Source organism: Amblyomma americanum, chromosome 1 (genome assembly GCF_052857255.1).
Source record: "Amblyomma americanum isolate KBUSLIRL-KWMA chromosome 1, ASM5285725v1, whole genome shotgun sequence".
NCBI classification, from domain to species: Eukaryota; Metazoa; Arthropoda; class Arachnida; order Ixodida; family Ixodidae; genus Amblyomma; species Amblyomma americanum.
In genome coordinates this window covers 352,601,574-352,616,025 of record NC_135497.1, presented here as the reverse complement: position 1 = coordinate 352,616,025, position 14,452 = coordinate 352,601,574, and the positions used below count along the sequence as shown (strand labels likewise).

The window sequence follows — 14,452 nt, the reverse complement described above, 5'->3', positions numbered from 1 at the left end:
TCACTCTAAATATGTTGAAACCACAGCTCCTCCTTTGGTTTCTGTGTGCCACTTCTGCAGGGCAAATTCTCTCCTATCACCTTCAATGGACAACAGTCTCCACAGTGGCAGAGCTGCACGGCATCAAAGAAAATATCTTTATAATAAATGTTGTGACGAATAGATGGGCGATGGGTGACATTCAAAGGCTTGAAACCAGTCCTACAAAAATCTCTCAAGTCTGTTTAGGAAAACTAACCATCAGCCAATCTCCTTTGACATTAGATATCCCCAGCACACTGCCATTATGAAAACGAGATGGCAAACAAAGTGACTCGCAAAGCTCTGCCAGGCAACTTGCTTGTTCTAGTTGATAGCTAACAGTAAATCTCTGGAAACGCCTAATTTCAGTTCATGTTCTTGATTTACCTCATTATGCAATTGTACAGAGAGGTTTGTTTTGGCCTTTTTAACAAATTTGCATGGTTAAGTAGGTAGTTTCCGCTTAACGAATGGGTAAAAAATTTCACGCTTCCTTTAAAGCTTTCTGAAGCCATTCTGTGTTCTTTATTCAGTAAGGTGAGATGTGAAAATTGTGTTCCTCTCATTTTGCATTCCCCGCACAAGTTTCTTGTAAAATTCACTTCGCGAGGGATTGATTATGCGATGTTCAGTTCTTTGTGTTGGTGCTGCTGGCACAAGCTGGGTTTCAGAGTCTGCAGGGCAATTTTCTTGAGATAAAGTGAAGTTTTGTTTTATTAGGTACACAACAAAGGAGGCACACTTTGCCATCTTGTTAAAGAACAACGCTATTTCAACAACAGCCTAAAACTAACTTTTAACTGGAAAAAAACGTTAACATTTCATTAGAACTTTAACAGCTAGCTACGTTAAATGTGTTGCAGTTATACTGTGTTCTATTCTCAGAAGCTGTTTCATGCACACAGCTGTTCAGGCATACTTTGCCATCTTGTTAAAGAACCACGCTACTTAAAAAAGAACTTTAAATTAACTAACTTGTAACTGGAACAAGACTTTAAACTTAACTTCAACAAGAACTTTTAACAGGTAGCTATAATAATATGTTGCAGTTCTCGTTGTGTTCTAACTCCTGGAAGGTGAAGCTTTCCCAGAGCGCGTGTGGTCTTCTGAGAAGCACCTGCTCACTGGGAACCTGAAAAAAATCAGACCAGCATCGTGAGCTCCTAACTGCCATCAGTAGCAGTTTCTCATTGAATTCTGGAAGTTCAGCGAAGTGCTAAGTTGGGCTGGTTGGCGCATGGCAATAGGAAAAGGGACGAGACATAAGAAATGGCAAGAGACACAAATGAAGTGCTGAGACATTTTTGGAGGTACTCACACAACTGCTTGTTTTTCTGGCCTATCCCATACGGTGTTTTCAGTAGCTATCAATAAACTGAAAATTCAATTAGCTGACTTTGTGTCGTGGTATTATGCACCCTGCTTTGTACACACTTCTCATCTTTGTAGGTATCAGTGAAGCGCAGCAATTTTGGTGATGCCTAGGAAGCCCTGTGGATCCAACTGTTTAAAACAGGCTCGCTGTTCTGAAGCTCTTTCAGTAATGCCCAGCCTCACTAGTTCTGGCTCCTCGAATTTAATGGGGCGTATGATTCACCGTAGCTGAGTTGTTAGCTACCGGCAAAGTTAGCCTTCCAATTACTCTCCCTCCAATTGCTCCACCATGGTGAAACTTAAATATTGATTGCAACAAAAATATTGGCGCAGATTTGTTAGCTAGCGCAGCTGCACCACCATGTACACAAACTCATGCAACAGTCTTCAATCGATGCTTTCACTATTTTGAATCGAGATCGGTGTGTTGAATGAATTTAGTAATCTCTGGTATACAGTCCACACACACCCTGGGTATAGTCTGCAGGACTCAATTTTCGCTGCAAAAATATTTTTTCTTATGATCGCACCTTGTATATAGAATCGCATAGTGTCCACAAAGCCCCAAATAACTTTTAAACGTCTAGCATGCAGGTTGTACACCATAATTTACGGTATGCTAATAATATCGCATTACGGCAGTGAATTGCTGTTTGCATATAGTATCTCACAAAAGGCACTGGCACTTCATCCTGCATGGCTACTGATTACAACATGGCCTGTCTGTTACATTAGGAAAATACACCTTTCTAGTCCATATGCTCTGGTTTACATGAGATTCAGTATAGTAGAAACCTAATGCGATATGATTGCTGATGTCATATCCCCGACAATGTGACCACGTAGAGAATATCAAGCGAAGTTTTGAGTGGTACATTGTGTTGACATTGCCTTGGAGCCAATGGAGCTGTCTGCTTCCACTGACAGAAAACTCATGACAAATATTGGAATATTCAAGGTGCCACTATCATGTTACTTGCAGTGGAGGAACTTCTGCGCCAAACTTCGCCAGCGTGTTGTGTTGATTTTTTCACATTTTGTTATTGTTCACAATTAATAAAAATTACACAGTCTTCAGCAAAATCGTTTTTCCATTTGTTTATTTCAGGCTATCCTTTTTTATTAGGAAATAGCATTTTAACGAGAGCAGTTGGGAATAGGGTTTTTCATTTTTTTGCTTTACTATGGTCACAGTGAACACTGAACTTGCCAAATAAACCTGAAGTTTATCAATCCCCTTTTTTATGTCCTGCAAGAACTGAAATTTTGGTGCGAACCATTTTTTTCTGCTATAAAATGCCATTTTCTCTGATAGAAAACCTAAAAACTTCTGCTAAAATTTCAAATTTCTTTTACTGCAAAACCTGTACAAAAGCTGCTATCAGAATCTTATCGCCAGTTCCATACACACTGTACTTCCAGACATTGCTGGATGCCTGAATCTAGAAATGGGAGATGTGCCCAAAAAACATTCTCTGCACACCTGTTTCTTGCCTGCACTTTCTTGTCAGAGAGTCTAGCTGTGGTAATGGCCAGAACAACGTTTAAGCAAATGGCGATTAGATTTAACTGAATGGTCACTTCTACAACTTATTTCTCAAAGTTCTTGAGAACGACGATGCTTGCCCAAGAGAATCATGCAATTAAATAATGCTGGCACACTGTGATGAAAGAGAAATCAATTCCATTCATACATACAGCAGGTACCTAATGTGAAAACTAGAACCCTCTTCACAAGAATTAAAAGCAAGCTTTAAAAGCATGGTTGTTGGAAGGTCACTGCAACTTTAACATTTAAGTGCTCTTTGCTTGGATTTTTGATTGGGCATGCAGTTGTGTAAATGTGCGCCACATTAAGTATTTGATGCTTTTCCTAAAGAACAAAGGACTCACCCTTACCGCTGGATTAAAATATGTCTTTGAATCTGCGAACAAAGCAGGTTTCTTTTAACATAATCACCATACTGCTACAAGCAGAGATTACAGTGCATACCACCTCTGGGGTCAATTATACCTGAAACATGGCCTGAAACATGGCCAAGAAAGACACTATTTTTTTATTACTTTTGGATCCATAAATCATATGCACTCACCTTGAATGAGAATCAGTGCTTGGTGTCCGGAAGCGGATGCTGCTCAGAGACGAATCGGAGCGTGGTAGTGACCTGAGTATATTCATCAAGAGCAGTTGTGGATACGATTGAGTGCAGTCATTTAGATGCTTTGCTTTTTTAACCCCCACCCTGACCATATTGGACTAACATCACTAAGTACAGGAGTCACAAGGCTACATCAACACCGCTCAAAGCATTATGTATGAAAAGCAGCCAGTAGTTCACGCAGTGGGTGGTGGGAAGAAGACTGGCACTTCAGAGTCAGTCAAGGGCTAAATGCTCTACACATGTGCGGTAATCAGAGATTGAAAAGTATGAGACGTGTTGCTGTACTTTATAAGTTCATTCCACACCAGAAACGTTAATGCACGTGAGTGTATTGTACAACACGCTGCCCATTACAGATGGTCTGTAAGCCTAGAAATAGACCCGCCGCGGCGGCTTAGTGGTTGGGACACTCTCCTGCCAAGCTGGAAGACCAACGTTCAATCAGAAGCAGGGCGGCCGCGTTTTGACGGAGGTGAAACGCAAAAGGCGCCTGTGAGCTATGCGATGTCAACGCACTTTAAAGAGTCCCAGGTGGTTGAAATTAATCCGTTGCACTTCACTACGGCGTCCCCCATAGCCTACATGTTGCTTCGAGACGTTAATTAAACACCAAAATTTACAATTCATATACTTTTGGCTGCTGAGCCCAAGTTGACGGACAGAATCCCAGCCGAGGGGGCCCATTCGGATGGAGGCAAAGTCCAAAAAAAAAAGCCGGCTGTGCGATGTCGGCACGCATTAAAGAACCCCGGTGAACCCGCATTCCTCAACCACGGCGTCCCCAATATATTCCTGATGTGGGGTACTATACATGCATCTTTATTATGCATTATTAGGCACTGTCTCTTTCAGCGGCGAGCAGCCCTACAAACCTCCTTTCTTTGCCGTCCCTCCCCCTTCACCCCAGTACCTGGCTGATGTCGTATCAAATGGATGACTAGCATGCCCTAGTGCTATATGCACAGGATCTTTTTACTGCTTAAGACTAATTGATTGCATACTCCCTTTAAGAGTGAGACGCGACTGCGTGTGTCGCAGCGTTACTGAGGAGTACACGGAACGCCATCGCCTGCGCGGCCAGTTGGACAATTTAAGGAAAGGACGCCTGTCTCACATATCTCGGTGGAACCGGGCTGTAAGGGAAGGAAAATGAAATGAACAATTGCTCTCAAGGAAAGGAAATGAAGCCTGTCTCACATTTCTCGCTGGACACCCGAATCATGCCGTGGGGAAAGAAAAATCAACCGATCGATCAATCAACCAGTCAATCAATCCATCAATTAATTATTCAATGAATCCACCAATCCATAAATCAATCAATCCTTATTGCTGTCCCGTTAAAATCCCTTCCCTTACAGCGCGGCTCAGGTGTCCACCGAGATGCGCCATTTTTCGCTCACGGCCAAAGACGCCGACGATAACGGCTTTTCTGCGACACTAACTCCTTACCGCTGTCGCGTTAATATAAAACGGTGTTTTATCCTTCTTGCCACTCGATCTGACCGTGTGAAAATGAAAAAAATATGTTTTTCAGGAAAGAAGATTACACAGTACCTGTCTCACATATCTCGGTGGACACCCGAACCATGCCATAAGGGAAGAGATTAAGGAGAGAGTGAAATAAGAAAGAGGTCCTGTAGTGAACCCCGGAAAATTTTCGGAAAACTGGGGATCGTTAATCTGCACTGACATCGCATAGCACACGGGCGCCGTTTGCGTTTCGCCGCTATCGAAACACGGCCCCTGCGGTCGGTTTTGAACACGGGAACTCCGGCTCAGTAGACGAGCGCCTTAACTACTGAGCCACCGCGGCGGGTTGCCGTGATCACATTTTGAATGTGAACGACTGTGTGGCACAGCCTCAGAGCTCTGCGACTATAAACAGTACCGAGTATCCTCATTTTGCCACAGACGGCAAAGGCGACACCTGCGCTCCACGTCTCTATCTTAGCGTAGAAAAGCTTCGTTTCCAGTTGAAGCAGCTCCCCGCCATTAGATTAATGCGCTACAATTTCAGAGCGACATGCATACGCGTATAGTTACAGAGCAGCGTCACTTTGAAGTTCTTTACTAGCAGTATACGACGCGAAACCCAGGTAACGGGAATTTAACAGGTGTCGTTATAGAATGAAATGCTTCAGATTGCACACCCCTTCGCTCTCTCCATACTCTGCACATTCCACGCTCGCCGGACGCTCTTCAAACGGTTTCCGTGGCAACCATCTTTCCTTTGCGCATTACTGCTACTACGACGCAAAACCCAGGGGTGCCCCGCTGTGGCTTATTATGGCGCGCTGCTGACACGAAAGATGTCGATTCGATTCCGGCCGCGGCGGTAGAAATTCCATGGCGAGGAAATTCTAGAGGCCCATGTACTGTGCGATGTCAGCGCACGTTAAAGAACCCGAAGTGGTCAAACTTTTCGGAGCCCTTCACTGCGCTCATAGCCTCAGTCGCTTTGGGACATTAAACCCCATAGACCAAGGGCTAAAACATAAGCAACAGCCCTTTAACAGCTGTCGCCGTAAACAAAAGATAACTCACTACAGCTGAAGGGGCCATCGCCGCCGTCTGCTGGAGGTGCGCCCCTTGTCCGATGGCCATCCTGTCGAAGGAGGACGACAGGCCCGCCACGCTGTCGAGGGTGGGCATCGACGGCAAGGTCACCGTCGCAGGCCTCAAAACACCAGGCTCCCTTGGCAAAGCCGCTAGCGGCGCCATGGCAGCAGGAAATTGAGGCACCGTAGGTGCCGCCTGTGCTCCGGGCAATACGACCACGGTCCGTGCCCTGTCGCGCGAACGGCCGCGAGCGCGACCGACGGGCGGAGGTGCTTTATCGCCACTGTTTTCGTCCATCTGGCTCTGCAAAAAAAAAAAAAAAACGCTGAGCTACAGCGATGCCCACTCGGTGTAGTGGTGTTGTACACAAGACAGCTCAAGGGCGAGACCGCTTAGGTATATGTCCTCGCCTCGTCGACTCCCAGAGCGGGAAAGTGGGCAGCAGAAGCCCTGCGGCGGCGAACAGACACAATCGTCACTTTTAAAATACAAGCAGGACAAAGGGACCATATATGGGGAGGAGACTGCATAGCACCCCTACACGAGCGCTGACGTTCAGCACACACGCGCTTTCATGTCTTTCAGGGGATAACACAACTTGCACCTCAGCCGCCGTGGTGGCTCTGTGTTTATGGCGCTCGGCTAATGACGCGGGTTCGATCCCGGCCGTGGTGGTGGAATTTTCATGGAGGGGAAATTCTAGAATCCTGTGTACTTTGCGATGTCGTTGGACGTTAAAAAACTCCAGGTGGTCGAAATTTCCGGAGCCCTCCACTACGGCGCCCTCATAGCCTGAGTCGCTTTGGAACAATAAACCCCATAAATCAAACCAAAACAAACAAACTTGGATCTCAAAAGGCATGATCTTCCGTTCGATGCAGCGCGACAGTACACAGCAGCAGAGGGACAACAGCAACGAAGCTGACTCACGTGGCATCGTGCTTCAAATGGTGGCATTCACGGCTCAAGAGCACTATCTGGGTGTCCAACTGGTTGGGTATAAGGCCCGACCGAAATATGGGTTTCCGTGTACGGCTTAGCTGATTTTCAATCGCAAATATTAATTAGACACTACCTGCGACATTGCGTTCCGGCTAGTTCGGGTAGAGGTACAACGCGACTAAGCCGTTGACGAGGGCGTTTAATTCCTTCCCAAATGAGTATACCTCAACTGCTACGTCACACACTAAAATCCATAATCGCTTGGTACTACCAGAACTCTTCGCATCAAGGATCTGACAGTCACCCGTCGCTCTATAATAAACATTTTTGTTCCACCAGCCAAAATGTATAGGCATCCATGCAATCACTGAAATGCACTGCAAGGCTAATGGTTTCGGCGGATATTCTTCCTGCCAATTAATTACGACGGGATGGAGTAGACTGCGCTTTTATACGTGTCTGGTTCGACGGCTCCTCCTCATTTCCACGAAAAGATGTGGCTCTCAACAGTGCACCGATAGCTCAAGTACACGAGGGCGTTCCTGTGCAGATATTCCTTTTCGCCTCATATGAAACACGCCGGGAATCCACGAACGCTGCACGTAGCTCGCAGCTACGTATAGCGTCCAAGAGACGTTTCAAGCGCGCGGCAGCGTCTCACGACAAAGCTGCACGAACAGCAAAGCTCGGGGTGGATGCAATCGGTGATCACGTGATCGCGTAACGGATAACTCGGCAGGAGAGCCCTCTATCGGATGTCAAGGAGCGTCTACGCTAGTAAAGTAGAACGCGCAAACACGCGACATTCCGGGCTTACATAGGCATAACGTACAACTGCATTGAAGATTACAGGCTTGCAAAATAGAAACAAATTTAACAAGGTGGCACAAAACATTGCAGGACGCTTAAGCGGCGGCTTTAAGTGCGGAACCCGACAGTGCGTTGCAGCGCTGCCAGGGAGTCCACGGAACGCCATCGCCCGTTCGGCGCAACGACTTGCCCATGAAACATATGGCTCGGCGTCTCTAGCAGTCCTCTGAAGAAAGCCCATCCGCCGCCCAAAGAGGTCGCGAATGGGCAGGAGTGACGCTGCTCCCTGAATTGGCCGTTGTGCGTCTCCGTTGCGATTTCAGAGGAAAGGCGCAGTAACTTCCTCACATATCAGTGGACACCTCAACCATGCTGTCAGGGAAGGGAGGAAGTTTGCAGTTAAAGACAAAGGCTGTAATGGAGGCCTGCGTCCCCGCTGGTGTCGCGTTCGTTGAACACAAGAGCACACGGACGCGTACTACATCACAGGCGCTCGGACGGTGCGAGAAGAACGACATCGCAATGGTTGCCACCCGCACAAAACATGACGCACACATGTCCGGCCACCGCTGCCTGCCCGTCTGCAATGCCAAGAAAGGTCGCGATGTGTTGCACGCAAGCTGCCGCGCGCAGGGGCATGTTACCACCGTCATGTTACCACTGGGCACAGAGTTCGGACCAGTTGACGTCTTCAATGATTTCGTCTGCTGGTTCCCTAAATTTAAATCCACAACCCCTATGCGATGCCAGTTCACATTAAAGAACCCCAGATCGGCGAAATTTCCGAAGCCCTCCAGTACGGCGTCCCTAATAACCTGAATCGCTTTGGAACGCCGAACTTCATAACCCCAAACCGAACACAGCCATTATAGCACTTATCGTGCCTCAGTGCAAGCTATTCACATTTAATTCATCTCTATAACATAGATGGCGCTGCGTTCAAACAGCTCACAGCAGTAAATTGAAATGCATTTTAAAGCAGAACGCGATTTTTATGGGGTCCCGTTTCAAAATTTGCACACTCATTACTCATGTGCGCATCAGTACAGAAAGACACTTCACGAAGTCAGAGATCCCAACGCATTCACTAAGTCCGTCTTCTAATCACCTCGAACCAACGAGCCTTCGTAGCGCGTACTCACCTCGCGATCTGAGAGACCATGGTTCCATTCCCAGTGTCTACGCGATTTTTTTTAAGGCCAAAACCTTTATAGACACATGACTCGCCAGCGGGGATGTTCGCAGAAACGTGTCACACTCAAACTCATGGAATCAGCAAAATAAAACAGAATAAAAAGCCAAAAAACATTTAAAAAATGAAAAATAAAAACAATAAGAAATAAAAGGAAATTGACAGACATGCAATAGAAAGAAATAAAAAATGAACAGAAGTCGAAATGACAAATATCAACTACAAATAATTGGAAAAAATTCTTAAGACACAACGCCGACTTTCTTGCGAAACGAGCTCCTTAACGCCATCGCGTTAAACCTCGAACTGAACGGCACAACCAGCCAAGGGCACGCAGCGTTCAAGGGGGAGATAGCGTGTGCAGTAGTAGTTCGAACGCAACAACGCCAAACCGGATCCCGATCCAGGTTTGTAGTCGACGCACAACGCAGCTTTCGGCCATAAAACAACCAAGATCACACATAGCAAAAAGTTGTGAAAGCCTATAAATTTCAGGAAACGCTAAACTGACTCGCAGTTCCCTTCTTTCGTGGCAGTCGGATGAGCTCGTCGTCCAAAATCAGAAATGGGCACGAAATTAAGCAAAGTATTCCAATAAGACATCCCCAATTTTTGCCAAACGCCAGCCATCAGGGCGTTCTTATTCACAGCTGCCCACGGCTTTTTTTTTTTTTTGTCAAGGCCAGCAAATGCCGGCGCGTTGCTCGAACGTTAGTCTGAAAGCCGCGTAACGCTAAGCAGAACTCGAATCTAATTCAGCTTAACCTTACACAGCTTACGTTCCCGCACTACTATTCTTTATGGACTGCTCATTTTTTTTTTCTGACAAGCGTTCGTTCTAGTAACTTCTCCCAGCTAATACGCGCAGAAAGATATTTATACGTAAGTGGCAAGATGCACATCTCGGTTACTGCATCGTGACAATAAGCAGTCAGCGAGGTTTAAAAACAACTCGATAACGCAGAGAAGAAATGCGACGTTTAAGCAAGCATGCCCACAACAAAGCTTGGCCTCCGTGCACTCTTCGAACGCTCAGTCTTAGCAGATCTGAAAGCATTCTGCACCAAGATCAACAAAAATTCCGACACTTGGGAAAGATTGTCGAACTACAAAATGCATTTCCGCAATAATCGGAGGTCATATCTTCTCCTGAAACATCCGCTATTGACCCACTTTCTCGTGCAATTGATTTTTCGAAGTCGCGTCTCAACGCATTCTACAACGCTCCCGGAAATGCAGAAGCCCGTTTCGCCCGTATAAATCATTCGAAAAGAACTTCCGACGCGCGGAATCGGTTTGGATTTACTAATACAGAGGCAATACATCGTGAGTGAGCAAAAATCGAGATCCAAATTGCATTGCAAAGGAGCATGATAATCACATGGTACATGTACACCTCGGGTGAAAACCGTCATTAGGCCTAACGACAGACTCAAACAATTGGCAAAAAAAACTGGTTGCCAAATTCCTCAACACACCAGGAACTTAAAAATCTCCTTCAGAGGGATGTGAAATAAAAGCACGGGAAAATATTGCGAAGCAGAAAATAACAATACGCACCTTGCCTGAGCTCACGAACAGCCGGCTCTCGCACCACTGAACTGTATGCAGCGGCTCGCTCTCTGCTCCCTTCGTGGACTGTCTACATACGTGGGCGAGTCACGTGATCATGCTCGCGTGCTATTGGCCCGCCAAAAACAACAACCAAAAAAAGACGCGTCTGACATGCGTCCTGTCTTCGCACAGACGCGCGCCGGGACGCCGCGGTTTTGGTTTGCGACAGGAATTGGTTTTTGAGGAAAGGAAATGGCGCAGTAACTGTCTCACATATTTCGGTGGACACCCGAACCACACCGTAAGGGAAGTTATAAAGGAGGGAGTGAAAGAAGAAAGGCAGAAAGAGGTGCCGTAGTGGAGATCTTGGTTTGCGAGAAAAATTGACATTTTAGATGGAAATTATTGAATATTTCACGGCCGGCAGGTCCCTTGCTCGCTACAGTCTGTAGTGCTGGAGGATATCTCTCTATGACCGCAGGCAGTCGCGCTCCATGTATTACAGCCTTCAACCAGCCCAGCCGCTGCCTCTCGACAAATTAATGAAAATGAGTCACTTGCCAAGACACATGGCACTGGGCCATCAGGCGTGGTGGAAGTCGTGTCGGGCGTTTTAATAACAATAATAATTGGTTTTCGGGGAAAGGAAATGGCGCAGTATCTGTCTCGTATATCGTTGGGCCCCTGAACCGCGCCGTAAGGGAAGGGATTAAGGAGGGAGTGAAAGAAGAAAGGGAGAAAGAGGTGCCGTAGTGGCTCCGGAATAATTTCGCCCACCTGGGGATCTTTAACGTATACTGTCATCGCAAAGAACACGGGCGGCTTAGCGTTTAGCCTCCATAAAAACGCAGCCGCCGCGGTCGGAACTTCGGATCAGTAGCCGAGCGCCCTAGCCACTGAGCCACCGCGACGGGCGTTTTGTCCAACTCGTGTTGTTGATAATCGCCACTCGATGACTTGTTGATAATCAGCGCTTTATGCTCCGCCGCGGTGGCTACTAGGCCGGAGTACCGTAGTCGGAACCCGGCCGCGTTTCTATGGAGGCGAAACGCAAAGGGCACCCGTGTGAGGTGCGATGTCAGTGCATGTCAAGATACCCAGGTGGTCGAAATTATTCCGGAGACCTCCACTACGGCACCTTTCTCCTTTCACTCCCTCCTTTATCCCTTCCCTCACTGCTCGTTTCCGGTGTCCACCCACATTTGAGACAAATGATAACGGTAGTCGGTCTTTGAAAAAATAGTGATTTTCCTGGGAATACCTTGACCTTGCTTGTGCTTTTCATTTTTTAATAGCGCTAGCTCTTACTTGTCACGTTTCTCGACTTCTTGGCGTCTGCTACCGCCTCCCTTCGCCGTGAAATTTTCTGTCGGAGCAATTCAAAATGGCGGCCCCCATAGTAAATCGATATAGCAACCCAATTTGGGATTGATTGCTGGCGTCATTAGTGTATCGAATTGGTGATTGGTGATGTCACTGATTTATTCATTTGGTGATCGATTGGTGACGTCACTTATAATTCGAAGATGTCGGCCAATAATGGTAGTTTATTGAAGCGTAAAGTTCGTAATTCCATAGGGGTACCTCGCTGTAATGTCATTCATATAAATTCTAGTAAACCAAGCAGCTGGCGCTCATTACTTCAAAGTCTTCCACATGCCACGTTCGCCGATGCTCGTCGTGACATGCTTGCAGCCTATAGGCCGCTGGGCATACTACCAGACTCCCTCAAGACACTATTGTGGCCGCAGGGCAGTGCGCGCACCAGTGAGCGAACCTTGGTGAGCATCTGTGCATTCTTCGAACACACGGGCTTGACGTCCCGTCTGTTCTCCGCCAGGTAGTTACACGCAGTGACCGAACGCTCCGCGAGTTCTACCTTGAACGATTAATAACTGGACGCCCCACTCCAGTTGTAGTCAACACAGTGCTGTGCGTGTGTGTTTTTATTCCTCCAACATGAACTAATCACGCGCACAACCTGGACACATTTCTTATTGTGTAAATAGTTTGTGTACATTACTTCTCCCCCTATAGTCTCTTCCCTTCCCCTCACCTCTTTCATTTCATTTCTCCATTCTGCCTGCTATCCTTTATTTCCGCTGCCCCAGCTGAGGTGCATCAGTATCGATGGAAGATGCCGGGGCTAGCAAAAATCTTTTCTTTTCTGTTTACTATAATTTTAATAAAAAACTCTACTCCTACTACTTGGTCAGTGGACGCCTCAATCGCGCTTTCAGGTGCGTGGCAGTGGTGAGAGAGATATACGTGAGCTGCATGCATCAACACTGGCAACGTTGTGGCAGAGAGCGGCACTGCAGCAATAGGGTGCAGCGTTCATTGGGGGACCAACCTCTCGCAGTGTACCATTAATTTAACCGCCCCCTGCCAGGGTGGCAGTGTGGGCGTGCTGCCTAGCCGTCGTGATGAACGCACTCAACGTTACATACGCCAAGCCGCGTCTACTTGCCCGATACACCACAGCTTCCGCTCTCTAACCAGGTTCAGCAGTAGTTAAACCGCAGCTAATTTTTATATGGCTGAAGTGCTCATGACAACCTATAGAGCAGTGACTGAGCGAATTGTGTTCTCCTCGGTAGGTGTTTCAAAGCCCCTTTAAAGTGTGACTGCGGTGTCCACTGTTCCAGGGGGCCAGTTATGCGCCTTTCCTTTGCTTTCGAAGAAAATTGAAGATTGATGAGCCGGCGCACCTGGGGCTCGGCGATGTCACGTGGTTATCCTCGGTTCAACGCCATATGAAACATATGCCGAACATGCTACGGAAGGGAGCAGTAAAACATTCGCTAAAAAAAATGTAGGGGTCACAAAAGCTCCTTCTTAAGGGTACGACGCGACAGCGTTAATGAGCTAATGCCCATACATGCGGAATTGGTGATTCTAGACTGTACAGTCATACATTTCTAGGAGTCCTCATAATACTCCTGGCGCAGTGGTGCAGCAGTTAAGAGATGCGCCACTTCCCTGCGATGGCAGGTGCTGCCACCGGCCACCGGTACGGCTTGTGCGACCAAGGTTGCTCTTGCCGAGCAACCTCTCGCGAACTATCATTATAATCAGTTTGCTCACAGTCCAGTGCAAAGGTTGCGATGAAGCCATAAGGTAACGTGACTTAGGTGGCAGCTTCGCAGATTTTTTGCTCACAACGCCGACGACACCGGATTTTCTGCAGAACACTACCCTTAACGCTATCGCATGAAAATACACAAGCTACTTGTCACGCACATCAGTGTCCGGGCGGCCAACCACAACATTATGAGAAAAAGGCCTCACGAGTGAGCGATAGCCAGGAATGCCATCGCTTGATATTTGCTGCGGAACCTTCTGCTGTTGTTACAATGTTTCGATCAGTGATAAGTGAACCATCTCTGATGGGAGTGCGTTAAATTGAGCAATGGTTGAACAATGTATAAATTTTTCGGACAAATATTTTGAAAATTAGAAAAATGTACGACACTCGTATGGAATTATTCAAGGTAATGAATGGTCCGTTTTTAAAAAATGTTTCTGCCGGTCGCATTGAACAGTTAAGGCTGCTGTAGAAAAATAATTGGGAACACTTGACCATTGCATAAACGATAATAAAGCAGAAAATACAAGAGTGCCATAGGGTGATTTGTGGACATATTGCTTGTTTTAGCGAAATCTTCCATTATACAAAAAAAATTGCGTTCATAAGCGGTTTAATAATAATAATTGGTTTTTGGGTAATGGAAATGGCGTAGTATCTGTCATATATCGTTGGACACCTGAACCACGCCGTAAGAGAAGGGAGTGACTCAAAGGAAGGAGTGACTCAAAAAAATTGGCAGTGGTTTAG

General features: G+C 46.6%; 1 protein-coding gene across 1 annotated transcript; it reads right to left on the bottom strand.

Moving 5' to 3' along the window:
- Positions 1-895: 895 nt before the first annotated feature.
- Positions 896-10,698, bottom strand: LOC144100494 (uncharacterized). Its single transcript, XM_077633434.1, has 4 exons — positions 10,621-10,698; positions 6,102-6,419; positions 3,489-3,560; positions 896-1,153 (listed from the first exon to the last, which is right to left on the bottom strand). The coding sequence occupies exons 2-3, from the start codon at positions 6,411-6,413 to the stop codon at positions 3,501-3,503; spliced, it is 372 nt and encodes a 123-aa protein (XP_077489560.1). The 5' UTR covers positions 6,414-6,419; positions 10,621-10,698; the 3' UTR covers positions 896-1,153; positions 3,489-3,500.
- Between the last annotated feature and the right edge of the window lie 3,754 nt (positions 10,699-14,452).